General features: G+C 40.0%; 1 protein-coding gene across 22 annotated transcripts in view; it reads right to left on the reverse strand.

The window, feature by feature from the left end:
- NRXN1 (neurexin 1) overlaps positions 1–23,516 on the reverse strand; it is a 1,909,081-nt gene that overhangs the window by 395,447 nt on the left and 1,490,118 nt on the right. For all 22 annotated transcript variants that reach the window (XM_073628543.1, XM_073628542.1, XM_073628557.1 and 19 more), the window contains one exon: positions 17,878–18,059. In XM_073628543.1, the coding sequence (XP_073484644.1) occupies positions 17,878–18,059 (182 nt within the window). The remainder of the gene's footprint in view (positions 1–17,877; positions 18,060–23,516) is intronic.

The raw sequence follows: 23,516 nt of genomic DNA on the forward strand, positions 1-23,516 counted from the left end.
TTAAACAAATGGGTATAACTATAGCCATAGCAGACCATACGACTGCTATTGGAGGCACAGGGAACCCAGAGTTGTCTAGATACATAGTGATTTATATAGGTAGCACCAGCATTTGGCAAATGAATTAATGTACAGCATTTAGTTGGGGACCATATCTATGACATCAATTAATTTTATATATCAATAGAATTATCTTAGGAATCATGATTAGAAAGGGAGGGGTTTCCTTAGTGGCTAAAGTGATACTAAAGGTTAATATTTTTGTTTTATTAACAAACATGTCATGTTTACCTGCTCTGTGCAATGGTTTTGCACACAGCAGTCCCGATCCTCCTGATCCTCCTCTTCTCATGTCCCCCAATGGCGCCCTGGGCCGTACAATCCCGCCGAGTGCCCCCATAGCAAGCAGCTTGCTATGACAGCACTTGGCAGGGGGATGGAGACACACAGAATGGGGCTCAGCCCTGCCCCGGCTCCCTCCTCCCTGGCTGTAATTGACAGCAGCGGGAGCCATTGGATGCATGAAGGTAAAATAACCTTCATGCATAGAATGCATTAAGGTAAAAAAAACCTTCAGCCTTTACAACTACTTTAATGGAGCCCCATCACACATAGTTCTAGCTATGACGCCTTAAATTGACACAAAACCCCCCCTTTTTTTATAAAATAAAATAACTGCAATACGTTTAAATATAACTAGAATGTGATTTCTATTGTATTTTTCTGCTGTTCTCAGGCTTCCTGTTCTAGGGTGGCTACGTCAGTGCTCCATGCCCTCCTTGTATATGTGAATGTAGTCACCCTTTCCTGCTCACCCCCTGACCTACAGACACAGTCAGCAATATAGGATTTGTAGTACACATGGAGCAGAGCATGTGACCAGAAATAACAGCTCTGCTTGCTCACACGAATAGTAATGAGGTGCATCAGTGGAGGGTAGGAATTTTGCACAAGACAAAAAAGAAGCCTGGAAATCATGGACTTTTTAAGGAAAAAAAAAAAAAGAAAGAAAGAATGAATGAAAGAAAGAAACCCAGGCAAAATTTGCGTTTAGTGTCACTTTAATGTAGATATTTGCCAGCACACCAAGGATCGGCACAAAGTCGTGTCCAAAAGGGTAGTTAACTGCATGATCACAAGCTATTGCCTTACGAAGGGGTCCTGCATGACTCCGAAACTTTGCACCTTTCTTGTGTTGGGATCATGCAATAAACTACCCGTTTGGACGCCACTTTGTGCCGATCCTTGGTGTGCTGGCAAATATCTACGTTGTGACTTGAACCAGTATCCAGCTGGTTGTTGCTGCAGCACCCAAACCTTGAGAGCTCATCCAGGAACACGTGCAATGGGAATATGAAGTATTACTAGTGTCACTTTAAGGCATGCTAACATGATATACTGTTATACTGAGTGAGAGTCCACTTTGACATGCCTTAAATGACCCTGTCACCACAGGACTACTTTTGAAAGAAGCCTGTGCTGTAAAAGAAGATCATATATAGTTACCTATCCATTACCCACTGTATTAGAAAGCCAATGCTTTGCTGCTCTCTGACCTTCTCAGATATTCAAAATTTTTAGTTGGATGATTATCTGTTCTTCCCGTAGCAAGCTCATCAACTTCTATGTCACAACAAGAAATACGGGCCAAAGGAAGAAATCACAACATGTGACCAGAAGAGCAGTTATTCCACCCATTTGGAAGGGATGAATTTTCGCAGTGGATGGCAGCGGCAGACAGGTTTGAAAACATGGTCTTTTACAACCCAGGCTTCTTTGACTTGGTTACTTTAAGCACACTTTAAAGTGCCCCAACATAAGCAAACTCTAGCTAGGGCTTGGAAACCACCGATGATAAATTTGGCTGAGGTCAAGCAAAGTCTCATAGGAATTATGATATGTGAAAAGCTGACCTCTATACTTGCTGCCACTCCTTCTAAATATTTTAAGATTTGGGGCTCATGGTTGGACTATAAAAGACACCCATGCCTTGATCGTGCCCATCTTTCAATATGAACAATGGCCCATTCTATGTACATTGCCAAGGCTGACACCATGGGATTTACTGCTCCTACCCCCCCCCCCCTACATCCCTATAGCCTCCCCCTCTCCCCACCTTCCTGATTTTATCTCTCTCCCATCTTTTCCTCTCAGTTTTCCCTCAGTATAACTTTGTTGTTTTTCTCCCAGAAAATGCACCAATTGCATATTTCCTTTGGCCACCCATCTGGCCATACGTATTGCCTAACTAATGAAGAACCCTTGAAGGACTAGATGCTGACCACTAACCACTAGTGCCTTTTTCAAGTGCATTAATGGACTGATCTACTCCACGGCACGACTTGTACTGGCATCGTTGCTTCTTTTAAGTATCACAACTTGAATATTCCTCTTCCCTTATTTCTATTGAACTTTTTGTCTACTATTATAACTTTGCAAGTTCATTGTACTAGATGAAACATTAAATATTATTTTTTGTACAATAAAATACCCCTACAGCTTGATGAATGAGGACTAATACGCGTATATCCAAAATATTCTCAGGTTCAAATAAAAATGTTTTTCAGTCATGCCTTTGCTATGATTTCATCTCAATTCCCCTCCAAATGTAATTGGAATGTATGATGCATATCATTTCGGACAAAATATGGTTCTTCTTTTAACAGCTGAATTTTTTTTTTCTGCAGTGATGAAAATGTATATTGCTCAAATAGACCACTGAAAGGGAGTGGATGATCTAAAGCCAGACAGGATGATATCGTTTGTATGTTACTGCCACAAACTAAGCAGAAACACTGACAATATATGGGCAAAATAAAAAATACAATTCCGGAGATTGGACTTACAACAGGAAATATTTCCGTACACAGCAATCTCAGTGACTGCTTGTGGTGTCAGGCCTCGCTGACCTGTATTATCTGTTTATAACAAGAAGCAGTTATTCATTCTTTTACAGGTTATCAAAGCAGCCATGTGCTCGTACATGCGGGTTCACAAATTCAGCACACTCCGGGACCTTTTTAAAGATAACAGTATTGTCCATTTTGAACTTTGTCTCAATCCATATTTTCGCTAAACAGCTGAGCTTGCATTTCAAGCTGATAAAGCCTGTGGATAAGGAAAATGGGGATTAAAGAAATTGAAAATACAATAAATCCCAGGAATAATCTGTAAATGTTTTTTGGCAAGTAGGCAAGCTTGATGTTTATTTTTAACCTGCCTCCATATTTTATAAACTGGACTTTAGCGATAGTGGGAAATTGGAAGACAGGCGGATTTGGGAACCTATGCATTTGGTTCTTTTATTACGGAGTTAGGATCATAGATGTTCTTCTCCCAGTTTGGGCACTGGGTAACCTGCTGTGCCATCATTGTAAATGAACAGAGCTTGTTGCAGTGGCATTGATTTATGTGAACTTGGGAAAGTAGAGGCATTTTTAATGCAGCTATAGGCAGCAATGAGCATGCAACTACATTCAGCATGCCCCACCAGCCAACAATCCATACCCATACAAACCAATCAGACATGGAGTTGGACCTGGCTGTCAAACTGACAGCCCAGCCCCACAGACTACATTGGAACAGAAGCACTGACAGCAGCTTCTTATACACAGAGATAGTCCAGATGTCAAGCTGAAAGCCCATACTTGAAAGTTACACCAGAAGAGCATTCAGTTTGACAGTTGTATCCTTCACTGTATATCAGGAGTACTGACAGCAGTGCCTGTAGGAGGAGAGCCAATCATAAAAATAAAAAAAATCAAATACAACTTTTTTTTGTGGGTTCTATTTTAAGTACAACTAAAGGCACTGTCTGTGCTCCTGTTAGGGAGATTGACCCTATTTATTGGTTCTGTTTATGGTTATCATGTATCCCAGTGGAGACACTTGCTGTTTTGGCTATGGAACATATAGTTAAAGTGTTACTAAACACACAACAGTAAAATCAGTCTGTATATGCTGTAAAGCATGCTTGTTATACTCACTGAGGAACCTAAGGGGTTAATCCTCTGCATTATGTCAAAAGGCTGTTTGATCTTGTATGCACAGATCCTCCTCTTCTTCCACTGTCTCCAGAACATGTCCGGATAACACAGAGCCTTTGGAGTCAGGCTGCACATGCTCAGTTTGGTGTGTATTGCTGGAGAGTTTTTTTTTTTCTTGGGAGAGTGCATGTGATCAGCACAGGGCCAATTAGCACTGTCCAGACAGAGGGTCAGGGGTCCTGCATCCTGATAGGACAGCTCAGTGCAGTATGAAAACTCCTCCTACAAGCTTAATCAGGAACTGATAGAAGTCTGCTATATGCCGCTGATGAGAAAATGTATTTAGCAGTTTATATTTACTAAAACTATTGCATTTCCATGTTCTGTGCACTGTGGGAGACAAAATATATCTAATGCAGGGTCCTGGGTTTAGTTACAATTTAAGGGGAAAAAAGACAGGGGTTATAACTTCCTTATTCTATCCAAATTAAACCCATGGAAAACCCTAACTAGCTCTGATAGACTTCTTCCTAAACTACTTTTTTTATCATTCATATGCATACTTTTTTTTTTATAATTTCTTCCATTTAGTTTGTTTTTGTAGTATTACATTTAAAAAAAATACATATTTGAAAAAGGACTCTCTTTTATTTGTTAATGATGCCATCATGTTTTATACTAAAACTGACATTTTAGTGCTCTTGTAAAAGGGACAATTTGCAGAATAAAATGTGCACTTCTGATGACTCATAAGCCGCTTTAGTTATAAAATAGAAAAACTAATTTTTTTTAACCCTAAAAAAACTTCCCCCTGCCATTCAAGTTTTCCATGGACTATAATGCTGCAGAACAGTCAGAAGTATCTGCGAGTTAAGCAATAAAACTTTCCTTTTCTTTTTGCCTGAGTCCAATGTTTATCTGTTCAAGAAAAACTTATGTGACAATGGGGGACGCTGGGCAAGGTCTACATTTTTTGTCATTGTTGAGCTTCCTCAACAAGATAAATACTCTTGAGTTCCACTATGAAGTAACATGCATGATTCATGAAGTGTTGAATAATGTCTAATTGATTGTTCTATTTGGTCATAATTTACAATCTTTGAAACAAAATGCACTTTATACTTTTCATCCACTAAAAAGAGAATAATAGCTCAGATACTCAACGTACATACAAAGAAATATACTTGACCAAGTTTTCATTCTTTCTTCTTTTCTCTAAGACAATTTATGTCCCACAACAAAATACTTCAACTCATATCTTGGTCTTGCCACTCAACAGTTATTTGGTATGATGTTGTGACATTTAAATTCCACCATTTGTTCCCTAGGCATTAAGCATTTCATTAAGATCCCTACTAGCCGAGTGCTGTAGGGCGCAGGTCAATGTTTAAAGGCAGGATGCAGGCTTTGTTAAATATTCATCCTTCATAAAACAATAGTTATAGCAGTCATGATGCAAAGCTATTTTATCAAGATTTTCGCAAAAAAAAAAAACAGGCATTTATTTAAAAAAAAAGATTAAACGATTTCAAAAACATATAAAAGTACAGTATATAGTGGTCTATTTAATGTGAGTCATATGGACAGGCTAGAACATTGAGCAGACAACCTATTAAGGAGGTCAAATTCAGGAAAATTAGGCTATTACTTGGTGATGGGGGTAAGATACAAAGACTAGGTAGTTGGTAAGATACAAAGACTAGGTAGCATGTCTTGCGGTTTCCCAAAGGAACAAGCTTAACCATTATTGTTAGTTACACAACTTGCCTGCTAAACCATTCCAACCTGAAACTGTCACTGATGTACATGCTTTTCAGCATCGCCCTTGTCTTGACTTGTGGCCTATGCAAAAACTATCACTACAAGGATCAGCAGCTCCTGTTTTAACAAAGTCTGGGAAATCCAGCATGGGCTCATCTATTAATCACCCACTGTGACTGCTGCCATTTTCTCGTGGCCCTTGGGAGTTGCTGGGTTGCCATAATGATTGTAGCCTAACAATAACTCCCCATAGGCTTCACTCTAAGGCATAGGCTGCACTGCCTATCTCCGTATACAACCTCACTTGGCTACATGTACTCTATCCAGTTGCCACTAATAGGTCACATTTGGTTGAAAAGATTTTGTGATAGAGACCACTTGAGTAACAACTCCTTTTTCTGTGACCCATGATAAATGCTTAAGGGGCCCCGCTCAGGCTGTTAAGGTCCGCTGGCTAGTGAGGGTGCAGGCTGAGGAAAGGTCCGTCCAGACCCAAAGCATATTGCAAAAATGGGAAGAGATATCCCAGCCGCTGCATACTTCACCCAGCCCGAGTGGTTAGCACGTAAAAGCAGCCTCAGCACAATTCATCTAGACCACAACTCCAACATGTTTCACCTCGTCCTTGGGACTTAATCATGGAGGTCTAATTCAGTTGAAAAGATGTTGTGATAGAACCTACTAAAGTAACTCCTTTTTCTGTTCAATCTTAATGTTTAAAGATTACCTGTAGACTCTTGGCCAAGAAAAGTAGTTGGACATCAGGCAACCTAAGGTGCCACATCCTCCCTTCACCTCTTTGCCACTGGAACCCTCGAACATCCCATACCAATACCAACTTTCTCAAAGTTAGTATTTACATGGTATGGAGTATTACCCTCATATGACAAGATTCAGGCCTGATAATAGGTTGATCAGGTACTGCATATCGAGGAAAGTGCCAGCATGGGGGAGAAGCTGGGTTCAGCACATGCCCATAAGTTTGGGGTTATCTTAGGGTTACCTCTCCATATTGTTGAAACAATGTAAAGGTGTGTTGAGGCACTTTAAAATATCTGATATTTACTATCTATCAATCTATTTATCTATCTATCTATCTATCTATCTATCTATCTATCTATCTATCTATCTATCTATTACAATCTGCTTTATATATCTATATATATATCTATATATATATATATAGATATATATATAGATATATATCTATATATATATCTATATATATATCAATATATATATATATATATATATATCTATATATATATATCGATATATATATCGATATATATATATATATATCTTATATCTTATATCTATCTGTACTCTGCTTTAAAAGAACTACTTTATACAATTATAATATACTGTACATTTGCCATTCTTATTCATGAAATATTACTTATGATTAATGACTAAAGATAGAATATCAACCAGCTTTCAGCTAGCTGTTTAATAAAATGGTCGTTAACCCAGATTAATCCCAGCAGCTCCCAATATCAGATGGCAGGAAAACCTACAATAACGATAAGTGGATTTCATATTGATAATTGCTTTCACAGGCTTTGTTCATGAAAATGGAGAAGGCAGATCTAATTACAATTTAAGCTGTGCTAGTAAAAGGAACATAGTAAAAGTGTAAAGTATCTAGTCGAATGGTCATGTGACAATTAGCTGTGAGCGTTGTCCATAAAATAATATGTTTATGCTCATCTTACGCTTCAGGTTACAGAATTGTATGATTATGTAAAGAGGAACTGGCCTAAGATCTCTCTTTGCAATGTATCTACAAAGTAAAAACCAAACTTTACAAAAACTGCATCTGTATGGGAAAGAGGCAATTTATGGTTTCCGCGTTGTCTTTAAGGAAACATGTGATGGTGAAACTGTGTTCTTACACAGCAAGCATAGTGGAACAGGTCTGAACCAGGAAAATAAAAATAAAAAACTACAATGATTCAACAAACACTCTACTTCATCTAACAGCTTAGTCAGGTACGTGAGATATTGATGTCAATTTTTTGTTTTGGCTTTTCACACTCTGCACATGATGATTGCCAAGTGGAATTCCAGACCAAACATTTTTGTTTTAAGTTTTGCGTAGGACTAGAATGATTGCCAGGTTTCTATTTCTAGCTGTACCCCCATGGGGAGATTTTTTATTATTTTATATGCTGATGATGCCATTTTGTTAGCGTGTAACAAGGTATCACTGGAACAAGAAGTGAAGAAAAATCTCTATTATGGGTGCAAAAATAGCAGTGAAAATATGAGAGTTATTAGCCTTCCCCACTCTGTAAAGAGTATATAATTCTCAAAAGCACTATTCACCTAATGGAGGCAACAGTTTCAGTTTCAATACTAAGAGGCCAAAGACTGAACTTAGTACAAAGCTTCTGACCCTGAACCAGGCATGGCCTAAGGCAGGGGTCTCCAAACTGCGGCCCTTTGCTTGCCTTTATCTGACCCTTAGGGCACTTTTCCTTCAACTGATACAAGACAAAATGAGCAAAGTGCAATGATCCATGCAGAAATGTGTATATATATATATATATATATATATATATATATATATATATATATATATATATATTTTTTTTTTTTCCCAGTCTTTAGATTCTGCTAGACTGACACAGCATCTGGAATCGTATGTGTCTGAGGATTCCAGTGGCCAGGTCTTCCTGCTGGTTATGAATTCCAGACTCAGCAAGCCCAGCGATGGATTCTTACTCCTCCTGGTACATAAGGTATAGTTCCTATACTCATGCTTTATTCTCTGTAATATAAAATTAATTTAACAATTCAGTAGTGCAAGATGCCATCCTAAAGACCACAGGTGGGCAGAAATTGAAAACACGCAGCAACAGTTGAGTAATCAGTTTTGACACTTCAAGCATATTTCGTTTACATAAATTATTTTTAACATTATTCACTTGCACTCTGAACTTTCTAGCAAATTAGACTACTTTTTAAAGAGTCAATTTCCTACCACAGCTCCCTTGTTTAAAGATGTCTCATGTTCTGGGAGTGTCTAATTACTGTTTGTGCTGGCCCAGCTCCTCTGCTCCTATTACCTCTCTAAATAATATTTCAAGTAACTGCCAGGGGGAAACTGAAGGGGGATTCTATAGCATTTTTACTTGAATGACAGCTTTAAATATGTCATTACACCCAAGATGGTGGCACCCAACAGCAATATCAGGGCTTTATAATGTCTACACAAGGCATGCTTTTACAGGTAAATAGCATGCAAAACATACATTAAATACACGCTTAATCCTATGGGACAACGATGGTTGAAATGAATGGTCTGGTGACAGGGTCTATTTAAATAATAGCAATCTAGATGCACCTCTAAGGTATACTTCCACAGCTTCCTTCCTAAGTTCTATTTACTTTGCTGTATCGATTTACATATACAATTAGACGGACGAGAGGTAGGATTTCTTGAACCACAGCCATTGCTCTTCACAAAACTGAATTACTATATGCATTGGTAATTTAATGCCGGGTTCCAGGAACAAACGCAATCTTGGATCAAATACTGTCCAAGAAAATCTCAGCCGAGCATTCCTTGCACAGACTTGCCTAATAGAAAACTCATTTATTACACTTGTCAAACGGGAGATCAACCATCAAGGTTACAGCTCCGCTATCATCACTTGTTATTCATTGCCGTGCTCTAGAAATATATGAGATATTAACATGGCTCAGGCCCTTACAAGATGGAAAATAGTTATCTGCTTAATTCTCCCTTTTAGGCTATTATTTTGAGTCATGCAGAGTTGTTGTATCGTTGATTGCACAAATATGGCATTGCCTAGACAACACACAACTTATGTAGGTATGCATTCAAGAGAAAGCCCAACTAAGCAGTGCTTGTATCTAAAGTGGCCACAGTAGCCAGGTAGTTAAATTTGGGCGTACGTTTCGAAAAATAAAAAATATTTTTTTATGAGTGAAATAAACAATGTGTTTTTTTTTAGATCTGGTACCTTTTAATTGCCAGGTTTATGAACATGTGAGCATAAATATATATTGCAGTGTGCTTGTGTTTATTTATTTTTTCTAAGTAGTTATCTAAGTAGTCTTCAATCAGAAGAGTAAAGATGTTTTTGACCAACTACCTGGATAGACAGGTTATGGTCCACATCCCTGGTACACCGAGTTAAAAAGAGTTCCTCAAAGAATGGGATTTTGAGCGGACCATAAACAGTGGTTTGAGTCTAAAAATACAAATTGATTGAGACATAGAAAACAAATGAAAACATAAATATGAAGATATGTATTTGATTTTATCTTCATTTTTATGTTTTCATTTGTTTTCTATGTCTCAATAAATTTGTATTTCTTTACTCAAACCACTGTTTATGGTCCATTCAAAGTCCCATTCTTTGAGGAACTCCTTTTGACTCAATCAGAAGAGTAAACAGTGTCCTTTTAATGCAATAAGAGCTTTTCCTGCTTTGATCTTGCATAAGCTGTACCGTTATCAGTATGATATACTGAAAATGTTGGACACACAAAACAAAAACCTTGGGCTTTTAGAAGCTATAATTTGCAAGTTAGCTGTTTTCTTGTTGAAAGGCTTTTTTTTTTTTTTTCTTTTTTTTTTGTTGTAATTATGCCAAAAACTAATCATGCAGCCTTCAACGGAAGATAAATGATTAAAGTACCTGTGGGGAGCTTAAATACTGCTAGTGTTGGAGTCATAATATCAGCCAATTGGCTGCAAGCCCACCAGGACCTGTCATAGAGAATTCAGCTTCAGGATGAAACCTGTATTCAAATTCCACCCCTAGAATCCTTTACAGGAATGACAAGTGGATAACAGTTACAAAGAACGCCATAGTAACGGGTGAGAACAAGGGTAATCCTAGCTACACATGAACCTTTTTTTTTTTAATTTGTTCTAAATTTTTGAAAGAACTCAAATTTGGAATTTCTTTCTGGTCTTTTAGTTTGATCAAACTTCCATCTGAAAATCAAATACAGAGTTCATTGATGCTGTTGAATCTTCATTTAGATCAGTGGTCTCCAAACGGTGGCCCGGGGGCCGAATGTGGCCTTTTGCTTCCCTTTATCTGGCCTTTGGCATACTGTTCCTCCCACTGACCCCAACGATGGGGCACTATTCCTCTCACTGACACCAATGCTGGGGTACTATTCCTCCCACTGACACCAATGATGGGGTACTATTCCTCCCACTGACACCAATGATGGGGCACTATTCCTCTCACTGACCCCAACTATAGGGCACTATTCCTCTCACTGACACCAATGATGGGGTACTATTCCTCCCACTGACACCAATGATGGGGTACTATTCTTCCCACTGACACCAATGATGGGGTACTATACCTCCCACTGACACCAATGATGGGGTACTATTCCTCCCACTGACACCAATGATGGGGTACTATTCTTCCCACTGACACCAATGATGGGGTACTATACCTCCCACTGACACCAATGATGGGGCACTATTCCTCTCACTGATACCAATGATGGGGCACTATTCCTCTCACTGACACCAAAGATGGGGCACTATTCCTCCCACTGACACCAATGATGGGGCACTATTCCTCCCACTGACACCAAGAATGGGGCACTGTTCCTCCCACTGACACCAATGATGGGGCACTAATTAATGTGTAGTGTATACTCCTGGGCTATCACTTTAACTGGGATAAGGTGGTGTTAGATGACCAGCTGCTGCAGGCAACTGGTAGCTTATCATCAACTTGTGTAATATGTAACTTGTATAGAATGTTGGTGCTGCGCTGTATTTATATTATACAATAAAATACAATTTATAATATTTATAAATATTGTGTGAAACAAAATAGAAAAAAAAAAAAAACACTATGTAGTGCTGATATATGAAAGTGCAAACAAGTGATCAAATAATGTGCATCTCTGCAAACATGATTATATGAATTCCTAGGGTTTTATATATTTGTGCGGAGTTGCACATTATTTGATCACTTGTTTGCACTTTCATATCTCAGAACTCCATAGTGTTTCTTTTCTATTTTGTTTCACACAATATTTATAAAGTACTATACGATCACTCTAGCAGTGCAGCACCAACATTCTATACAATGATGGGGCACTGTTCCTCCCACTGACACCAATGATGGGGCACTATTCATCCCACTGACACTAATGATGGGGCACTATTCATCCCACTGACACTAATGATGGGGCACTATTTCTCCCACTGACACCAATGTTGGAGCACTAGTCCTCTTACTGACACCAATGATGGGATTGTTACAATGCCAGGACATTTACTACTCCTGCTGGCCACAGTCTGGCCCTCATCAAGTCTGACCCGTTGTTTAGAAAGTTTGGAGACCCCTGACTTAGATCATTGTTCAGTTATTCTTAGATTTGATGAGAAACGACAAATAAACAGATCTGATAAAAAAAACTAATACACAACATATTTAAAAGGATACTTGTGCATTAACCATGTAGAAAAAAAGCAACAGGTTCACTTCAATTGTGGCCCCCACAGCTGCTTGTACTGACTTTCCTTTCACCCTTTACCCTCTATGTTCACAGGACTGAAGACAAGACCTATGCAAGTTCCAAGTCAATCTAGCCGGAGCCCACAAAGGGCCAAGGGTTCTACCTTGCCCCCATATGACCATACATGGTGCCTGAACTGCCATTCACTAAGCGCCAGCACTGTCATGCAGGAGGATGGGCAGTGAGCCACATGGTCACCTGCATCTGGGACTATCAAGAATGTCTCTTCATTAAAGCCAAGGGAAGGTTAGGGTAAGGTGCTAGATACAGGTCATAAGCCTAACAGAAACAGGGGGGGGGGGGGCCTCGATTGAGCCCAGTGGCCTTGGGTTCAACAGCTCTCCACAAAATGTGTGCCCCCCCAGGGAAAGAGGTCACCCAAATTTAGTAATATAAATATTGTTGCCCCAGAAGTAGCATTACATGTTTAATAGTCCAGAAGTAATTTATTGTTTTATTGAAACTGTGTGCTCTGCTGCATAATAATGTCACTCATTTACTGATCATTCTCCCTGCTTAAATAGATTTTTCCAGGAGTTTTTACTCTGAGTCCTTTAGACACATTGGCAAGTGCTGAAGCTCTGATGAAGGAGGATTGGTTGGCTCCTGAAAAGCGTTGGTTGCCTTCTGTAGTTGCTTTTGTTTACTAGGGTTATAAATAAACTACTTCTGGTCTCCTAAACATTTGTTTGGTCCTCCTTCTGGTTCATCTACATTTAGACTTCCCCAGAAGCAGCAGTAGAAATAAGGGTAGGTACGTATAAGCATCTGCAGTGGCAGCATTAAAGTGAACCTAGGAAATCACAGGCATGTTTTAAAGTTAACTTTTAGTAAATGTAAACCTGATGAAAAAAAGACCAAGGGGGTTAACTACAGTTGCCTGTATGGCCTCAAACTTTTAGCTATCTTTCATCTAAAATGGAGGAGCTCCTGTTGAAAAAGTCACCCTGCAGTTTTATATTTTACTCTATTACTTCCCCCTATTACATCCCCTAATGCTAGACGAGGCTAGCTGACCAACAGAAACATTGCTCTGTTTGGAAAGGTGTTTTGGTTTGGGATTTATATATTAAGCACCCCATGCTTTCTACGTCATGCTGGAGGATAACTAAAGGTACTTGCAGATACCTCTAGCTGACATTTAATTCATATTGTCACTTTGCCAGGTTGAGCTTTACTAAAGGGAAGTGTTAAAATCTTGCAAAAAAAATATATTTGTTTTCATTTCAAATATAATGGAACATTATCAGAAAGAGCTCTAAAAAAAGGTCTGATTTTTATTATGTTCCATAGAATGACTGGATTTATCAGATTGTCATACATAGACACAATAAGAGACAACCCAGGAGATCCAGACAAAAGAATCTGTCAGTGGAACTCAAGAGCTATGTGAGATTTTCCAAATCCCGAAGATGGAAATCTTGAATTATTGACTGTAGACTTTTTTTTTTTAATAGTGACAAAAGCTTACACGAAAATGTGTTGCCCAGGCTAGTTAACTAGACTTCCCATAAAGCAAGAGTGTATTGAATCAACATTTACTACAGGGACAGCTGAACGGCACGGTTTGTAACCTTGACTAAGCTTTGCTTGGAAGGAGGAAACACACCAAGTTCCCTGATCATCACGTTTATCTCACACTCTAACTTTGAAATCACACTTTTCTCATTTTGCGCTGTTAGATGGTCCAGAGGAGCAACTTCAGAATCCCTTTTGGGAGAAATAACACAATCACAAACCTTTCGAAGCGGGCTGGAATGGAAAATAAACAAATAAGGATCTGAAAACTTGAAATCTCCAAGCTGTCCGGAGGGAACTCAACATTCACTAAACCATTTTTCTCCAAAATATAATCTAAACATGAGCACACAGCCAGAGAGCAAAGAAGTTACAAGGTAGATATTTTTATCGCATTTATGTGATATATATACCAAAAAATAAAACACAGCTATAGTTTATAGATATATTAATGTTAGTTTACGTGAGTGATTGATGAGTGGTTTTACTGTTTGTACTAGTATAGTTGTTGAAAGGAAACCTTTGTTATGTTTAAGGAGCACCTGTGCCCATGCGCCCCTTTTTAACTAATGACACCACCAAGCTTTTACTTCACTCCCTGGTTATCTCTCACCTCGATTACTGCAACTCCCTCCTCATTGGACTACCTTTACATAGACTATCTCCTCTTCAGTCCATCATGAATGCTGCTGCAAGACTCATCCACCTTACCAACCATTAAGTGTCCTCCACCCCTCTCTGCCAATCCCTGCACTGGCTTCCACTCACCCAACGAATAAAATTCAAAGTACTAACAATAATTTACAAAGCCGTCGACAACTCTGCCCACAGCTACATCACTAACCTAGTCTCAAAATACCAACCATGCTGATCTCTTCAGTCCTCCCAAGACCTCCTGCTCTCTAGCTCTCTTGTCACTTCCTCCCATGCTCGCCTACAGGATTTCTCCAGAGCTTCTCCCATCCTTTGGAATTCCCTACCCCAATATGTCCGACTGTCCCCTTATCTATCCACCTTTAGACAATCCCTGAAAACCCCTTTCATTAAAGAAGCTTATCCTGCTTCCAACTAATACACTTTTTTACTTCCTCCATCAGCTCATCCCCCACAGCTATTACCTATTGTATCAATTGACCCTCCCTCCTAGATTGTAAGCTCTAGCGAGCAGGGCCCTCTGATTCCTCTTGTACCAAATTGTAATGTAACTGTAATGTCTGCCTTCATTTGTTAAGTGCTGCCCAAACTGTTGGTGCTATATAAATCCTATATAATAATAATAATAATAATAATAATAATACTATGGACATTAAAGTATTCTTATATTCTTAAAGTAGAACTAAAGCCAAACGTTTGTTTTTTACATTTTGGGTAGAGTAGGGGATATGTAACTGCTGTCAGTTTTTTTTGCCATTTATTTCCCAGTGGGGAGATTTCCCTTCACTTCCCGTCCCATAACCAAATCAAGAAGTAAGAGGAAATCCCTCCATAATGTCACCAGGGTCATTAGAACAAGTGTCCCCATTGGAAGGGTTCATTTACTTTCTCTTCCTCCCTTAGGGACAATGTTAAATGGGACCAATAGAGAAGGGGAAACTCTGTAATAGGGGCAAGGGCAGCAATAAAAACCTGACAGCTGTTCTTATCCATCTCTAAAACTAAAAACAAGTTACCTAGTTGCCTTTAGTCATACTTTACCAAGTAGCAAATGAGCTTTAAAACCATCTTGACCATTTCTCAACAATATCTATAGCTACATGGGTGAATGAGGGCTTAGTTTAAAGCTTGTTAAGAATACACATCTGCTTTATTATTCATAGTCTGGGCACAGTTTTATTATTAAACTCCAGTATTTTAGTAATATCTAGTAAGCATTGTTGTGTTGCAGTATCCCAGTTCAAATAACTAACCTCCAATAGCTTTCTAGGGACTATGCATAACTTCCAACAGTCCTGGATTTTGCTTGACTGTGCCAGGATTTTAACAAAATCTCAGTGTCCCCCAAATCCATGCTGTGTCCCCAATAACCAGCCCAGCTATGGTGCTAGCAAATGCAACTAATCCAATAGCTCGAACAGCATAGTACAGTATCTGGCTCCCTTTAGTTGACGGCTTTACATTTGCATAGTGCCCAAGAAAAGCACTGTGAAAGTCAACATGCAGGATGTTCAGGTGTAGTGCAGCCCCAACAAGCATTATGTGTGTGTTCTTTATAAAAGTAGGGGCTAGGGATGCTCCAAAAAGGGTTGCCTCAATCTGCTCCCTGCATTGTTTGTTGTTGCAATTCAGACACTACAAAAATGTAGGCTCAGACAAAGTGTAAGCTCTTTGTTCGTGTTCTTTTTTTTTTTTTTTTTCATAGAAAAAGACAATCCTTAGGTTTGTGTTTATAGGTAAAATTTGTCCTTGTTGTATAGTAGTTAAGGAATATATTGTGAGTACAGGGCATATGTGTGCAGCATGTGCTGCAAAAGCTTAGACTATATTTACATATCTTCTTTTAGGCCATGCCCAATGCCTATCACAAACACATATTCTTATGTACAAAAAAAGGGTACAGGCATCTTGCCTTGTTGCCTGAAAGTAGCCAATGCAATCTCCATTGATGGAATTAGCGTGGTATGGGCCCCCCTCTTTTTCCTTACACTAATATATGAATTGCTATCACAGCAATAATTATGTGATGATCTGTCTTATCTTTTAGGTCAGGGGTCAACAAACTATGGCCCACGGATCACATCTAGCATGCTACAATATTTTGTCTGGCCCGCGGCTAGCGTCAGTGGCATATACGTATACGGAGACTTGACTGAGGATTAAAGTTAACAGAGGCTGCCTATGGTCGCTAGTTTACCCCCCCCCCATATAACAGGAGAATCTCATGGGGACTCTGATGTATGGGAAACACTGATGGGGACCCTGATGTAAGGGGGCACTTTTGGGGATGCTGATGTAAGGGGGACTCTAATGGGGACCTTGATGTAAGGGGGGTTCTTTTGGGGATGTTGTTGTAAGGGGGACTTTGATGGGGACCTGATGTAGAGGAGGGCTGTGATGGGGGCTATGATGCAAGGTGGACTATGATGGGGACCCTAATCTAAGGGGGACTCTAATGAGTAACCCGATGTAAGGAGGACACTGGTTGGAATTTTTCTCAGCCCACAAATGTTTGTAAAATATACGATGTAATCCTCATACAGAAAAGGTTTAGAAACCTATGCTCTAGGACAGGGCTCTCCAAACTTTCTAAGCAAAGGACCAGTTATCTGTCCTTCAGGCTTTGGGGGGGGGGGCAGATTATGGATATTGGGATTATTCAATTCCCTGGGGTCAGTGGAAGTAAACAATGCACCATCATTGGCTTTATTGGTGGTATCACTGGGAGGAATGGTGCCCCTTTGTTGGCATTCAGAGGAGGAATAATGCACCAGTGTTGGTGTCTGTGGGAGGAATGGTGCCTAAACACTGGGGTCAGTGGAAGAAATAGTGCTTCAAGGGCTGGATAAAGGCAAGCAAAGGGCCACATTCAGCCCATGGGCCACAGTTTGGAGACTACTGCTCTAGGAGATGGTTCCAGGTGTACTGAGGCAGACTGAATGAATGGTCACTTTCATTTTTTCTTCTCCTAGAAAAGGGAGTGGTAGGAAGAAGTAGTAAAACCGAGCTGGGGCTAGGAAGTATAGAATGTGTATCCAACCCTGAATATGAGCACAGAAACCCAGCTGCATTTCACCTTAAGATCCTCCAGTTTTGCTTTTACCCTTTAAATATTTAACCTTTTTAGTCTTGTTATAATGGATGAACTCTAATCTCCTTTCCCCTAACATCTGGCATCTGCTATGACCTTCTCAGTGTATCTTATAATAAGCATGCTGTAGATGTGCATCTTTAAAAGCTGCAGGGACCTAATCATTTTGCCGTCATTTGTATACATCTCAAGAGGTGAGTCATGGCTGGCCCCTTAATCAAATCAGACATTAGCTGACTGGCACATCAATTCTAAAATCCTTAAGCCCAGCCACAGAACATTAGACAGGCACAATGTAACAATGCTGTAGGAAATAAATGTTTTATCACTTACTATGTGCAGCTCTAGGTAGTCCCCGAGTCCTGAAGAGCTGTCCACTCTAACCAATACTGCTTCTTTTTGTACCGTGCTAAACCCTATCGCCAGTCTGTCTGCGCGTGTGCTAGGCCGATCGTTCGGGGGCCACGTGTATGTTATCTGTCCTCCTCCTTTACTAAAAATATACGTTGTTCCAGCTGGAAGACAAAGAAGAAAATATATATTCAGCTACATAAACATATTATGGGAAAAAGTCAATTATTTCATTAAATTGCAATGAGGAACTATAAAGAACCATTTAAAACTGTTCCTGAATTAAGAACTATCTGTGCTGCTCATGCAGGTCGGAAAATGAGAACCTGATTGGTAGCTATGGGAAACACTAACAATTTCTTTTGCCAACCACCAACTGTGTTTTTTTCCAGTGCAGGTTTGAAACTAGTTACTATGGAAATCACTTTGTCTTTCTGATACTTTGATAAATGATGCACATGTTCTCAATGTCATATCTGTTGTTTGCAACATAGCAGCTTTTTTATATTTGCCAAGAATGATACAATGTGTGAGAACAGCGGTGTATAATTCTCAAGGCCCAACTCCACGATGGTTAAAAATATCATAAAAGTGAAACTCACTCCTTGATGAGAACCTGTATGTTGCCTGGAATAGGCAAAGTAAAAGGTCCCCTTGACAGTATACACCAGGTGGACATAATAATCTTGTGTTCTTCCACCATTCCAATTCAGAACTTGTTTAGGACCATGCTCGTGGCAGCTTGAGCCTGCCAAATGACAACTAAGGATTGACTAGGAGAAGCAAGGGGAGTGTTATATGTTTCTCCATACCTAGAAGTGTTCAACAATCTATGGTGGTGAATCAAGTAGGAGAGGGAGTGCAGGTAACCATTAGTTCCTTCATGTTTATGCTGCCAAGCAAACCTTTTACTTGGTTAGTTCAGGCAAGCAATAAGGAATATAAAAAAAGCCACCTAGCGTAGCCTTGAGAATATACACTCTTATTGGATACTAAGAAAAAGAGGTGTGCACCACTGTTCTACCATGCTGTTTATTATAGCAAAAAGTCAAAATTATTGCATTGACAAATGGCATGCATGTAGAGACAAACACATATCATTACTTACAGTAGCTCATGCACATGTACTCATAGTGTTGATCCTTATTATGTAGAACCAAATAATGGCCAAAGTAAAAGGAAAAAGCATTTATCCAATACTCAGGTCTTTTATTCCAGAGAATCTTACCAAGCGCAGGGCAGACAGACACTCAACAGACAAATACAGCCTCCCCCAAGACTCACCCCAGCCTGTGACTGGACAGAGAAGGAACAGCAGCACTCTGATGAGGTCATCTCTTTGCTCTGAGGGCTGCTTTTTCCTCTTTCAGTGCTGTTGTGCAGAGTAAAACGTAGGCTAATATCAAGACATGTTCAGCTGCTCGAGCTAGGTTTGTGGAATTCCAGGGAATTTTACCATAAAAACTGCTCCTCCATAAAGAAATACGGCCTGACCTAGGACTCACCCTAGCCTGTAAATGGACAGAGAAGGAGCAGTAGCACAGGACAGCCTCTTCCAGTGCTGTTGTGCAGAGGAACATGTAGGCTAATATCACGACAGTTTCGGGTGTTCAAGATCTAGGTTTGTGTAATTCCAAGGAATCTTATCATCAAACTGTCTGCCACAGGGACAGGCACACCATAGAAAAATACAGCCTGACATAGGACCAATCTCAGCCTATGACTGGACAGTGAAGGAGCAGCAGCACACCGACGAGGTCAATTTTTTGCTCTGATTGGTTCAGAGTGCTGCTCATCCCTCTTGCAGTGCTATTATGCAGAACAAAACCCAGTTACTATCAAGACAAATTCAAGTGCTTGGGCTAGGTTTGAGGAACTCCAGAAAATCTTACGATCAAAGTGTCTGCCACAGGGGTAGGCACGCCATAGAAAAATACAGCCTGACATAGGACCCACCCTAGCCTATGTCTGCTCCTTCACTGTCCGATGGACAGTGGAGAAGCAGCAGCACACTGATGAGGTCATCCCTTTGCTCTGATTGGCTCAGAGTGCTGCCAATCCCTCTTCCAGTGCTGCTGAGCAGGGGATAAACATAGGCTAATACCATGAAAGATTCAGGTGCTCAGGCTAAATTTGTGGATTTCCAGGGGATATTACCATAAAACTGCCCAGCTGCAAGGGCAGGCACACCATAGAAAAATACAGTCTGACCTAGGACCCACCGCAGCCTGTGACTGGATAGTGAAGGGGCAGCAGCAGACTGATGAGGTCATCTCAGAGTACTGCGGCTCCCTCTTCCAGTTTAAGTGCTACTGTGTTGGGGATACATGTAGGCTAATACCAAGACAGATTCAGGTGCTCAGGCTAAATTTGCATCCAGTGGCATTTATTGAACAAAACTGTGTATTAAATACGCTACATTACAGATCTCATTCTTGTTAGTTACTGAGCTCCATAAATATACCACTGTGCTTCATATTCCATTCAAAGTGAGAAATGACATGCAAAGGCAAAATAAAGAAAAAAATGATGTTAGTGATGGACCGCTGAGTATAGAAAATATCTTTATCTAGCATTTTTATGTTTGTTGCATTTGTTTGGACATCTAAAAGCGTCTTCAAACTCAATTCTTCCATATTTTCAAATAGATTTAACCTGCATCAGCACATCACTTGTCACTCCATTTTGTTGTTTTTTTTTTTTTTTTTTATTCTTGCTATATGACACACCATTAAGGTGAGTTGCCATAGCAATACACGGGGGTATTGCCTTTTTGATGTGCCTTGGGAATGACTGGAACGAATAATTCAGATAACTTCGGCTACATTTGTAGCTCAGCTCAAACATATTCAAGATGTATGATTTTCACTTTCTTGTTGCATTGATCCTTTCTAATGCTTTCTTTTTATTTTAATGCATATGCTTTATAAGAACTAATCCTAAAAGAGCACCCATAGCAAAAAATAGATTGCAACGGAGGATAAGGAAGCTAGTCAATCTTGTTGATTTGTATTCATTTATAACAGTTTTAGTAGATTTGGAAGAACGGTACAGAAGATTCACCCTCTGTTTTATTCAAGCTGAATTTCAGAAAATAGCAAAATACGCAGCTGATGTACAATTATGGAATCAGTTTTATCTGCCAAAAAATTGGACATGTTTTGCCTAACATTCCTAGATTTACTCAGCAGAGCCAAGTTGGTGACTTTTTCTATTGCCGGTAAAAGTGGACCTTCACCCAAAAAGGAAAGCACAGCTCTTCTTTCTCCACCAACCTCTAAAGGTGCATTCACAAAGGCGACCAGAATGCCCACCTCAACTAAGCAATGCTTCTGTTCAGGGATGTACCCATGCAGTGGCCACAACGTTTTGCTTCATGGCCTTAGCAAAAGTTAAACTGCATGCCGCAATTGTTACCATTACCAAACATGACCCACTCACGTGAATAGAGCCGCCACCTTGCAACCCCATGCAATTCACATAATTGTGGTGTGATGGTTTGGAATTTCGAGGATTAAAGCAGGTGGTAAGGAGGCGACAAATCCACACATGTGAACATGCCCTAAGGGTGGTAGTATGGCCACACATGTGAATGTCACCTGCCACAACTGAAGGTAATTTTTTAGGGGGGGGGTGGGCGAGGGTGGCAGGTATCTTTTTTTGACAGGCATCCACTTCCACTTCTTCAATCCTCACCTAGGTCAGAACTATGTGAACTTGCCCCCCCCCCCATTCCTGACCCACAGCCTCCTGGCACATGTCCTGCATCCCAGGAGGCTCTAGGGCCGTTCACTCTCTCTGCACTGCCGTGTCTTGGATTTAGGAGCCAGCTGTGAGACATCAGGAAGTCACAGCTAGCTTCCAAATCAAAAATGGTGGCACCTGGGAGTTGAAGCCCAGAAAAAAAAAATTGACTACGAGGAAGACATTGATGAATTCATCACATGATCAGGAGCCAATCCTGCTGGTTCCCAATCATTACTAGAGACCGGGAGTTGTCAATGACTCCCTAGTCCAGTGTTTCTCAACCGTTTTTTAATCACGGCACCCTTTAACATTCTGCATCTCGAGGCACCCCATCCTAAAATAATAGTTTTACATAATGCATCAACATCCACAGATGCAGGACACCCAACATTAGAGGTAATTTATTCTTACAAAGCAAATACACCTTTGCACACTGGTACTGACCAGTATTCCAGAGTTTCTCTTCTCCCTCAGTTTCTATCCCTTACTGAGCTAATGTGATGCCAATGCTGATGGACAGAGGCTGGGAGGGGAACAAACAAGGATGCAGGCAATGATGTACTCCTTATAAACCAATGACATCATTAGATGTTGGGATACCAGTGGCTGTCCCACACAGTACCCAAGGTTGTAATGCTGCACAATAAAACCTGTGGCTTTGTGTAACAAAAACTCAGGCTTGTTATTACAATTTTTTGGCAATTTTGAGCAATTTGTAGACATTTTGTCAAGGCACCCTTGAAGTACCCAGAAGGCACCCTGGTTGAAAAAGGCTGCCTTAGTCACTCTACTGGGAGCATGAGGTGAGCCAGCGAGCTCTTAGCATAGAAAACTCGTCCGCCCTTGGATGCATATGTGTGCTCTGTAGGCGTTAAAGCTCATCCTCTGTGCTGCTGCACATATGCTTTATGTGGGTGGCAGGAGGTAAAGGAAACTCTAAAACACCTGTGTCAACTTTCCACACAATTACATTTATAACATTGTTTTTATGCTGCTTTTCATATAATAGAAACATGCCACATGACTATTATCCAGTAATATGGCCTGTTTCCATTATTTATTATTTACTAACATTATGATAGTACCATCATCTTAGTGAGCCTTTGTATAAGAAACTGTAGATCTTATTTTCTATAGGATTCTGAATAATGTAAAATGTTCCTTTGAATTGCATGATGATTGTTTGCTATGCTCAGCTCAAGGTTACTTTAGGAAGATATCTCTCATCTGCTTGTATGTCTATTGATGTGTGTGGTGCCCTTGCTGCACTTTTAACACAGAACAACAGTAAGATATTAAATACCGAGATGGAGCTTGAACCGAGGTTCAACATGATTAGAAGTGAAGGACTTAAAAGTCCAGCAATTAGAAATACCAAATTAAATTTGTAAAAGACACTGTTAATGTTATACTTGGATGTAAAAAAAAACAAACATAATTCTGCAGCTGCTGTAATGTTCTGTAAAATTCAATGCAGTAAGGCAACCTGGAGGTGTCCTGTACATTGTTGGCGTACATAAAGTCATTTCCTGCTTGTGTCATTGGCTGACAGATTTTTAGGCATACTCCTCAATAGGAATTTCAGTTTTGGTGAGATACTCACTAAGGGTTAAACATTTTTAAAGGGATGCAGACCTTGCAGCTTTTCTCAGGTGATTTTAATGAACTGGACCCTTCCATTCAGAATGAGTCTGCAAAGGACATGGTGAAACAATTTCAGGGCCTAAACTTGAACCTGGGACCTCTACTGTGTCTAGCAATGACTCTTCTCGCTGAGCTACCTGAGATGCTGGACAGCAGCGTGTCTGATCTATTGGACAACTCTGCCTTGTGCTTTGTGCCTTGACTTCTGCTGAACCTTGAACGCTTTGCTC

The sequence above is a fragment of the Aquarana catesbeiana genome, linkage group LG04 (assembly GCF_042186555.1).
Source record: "Aquarana catesbeiana isolate 2022-GZ linkage group LG04, ASM4218655v1, whole genome shotgun sequence".
NCBI lineage: Eukaryota > Metazoa > Chordata > Amphibia > Anura > Ranidae > Aquarana > Aquarana catesbeiana.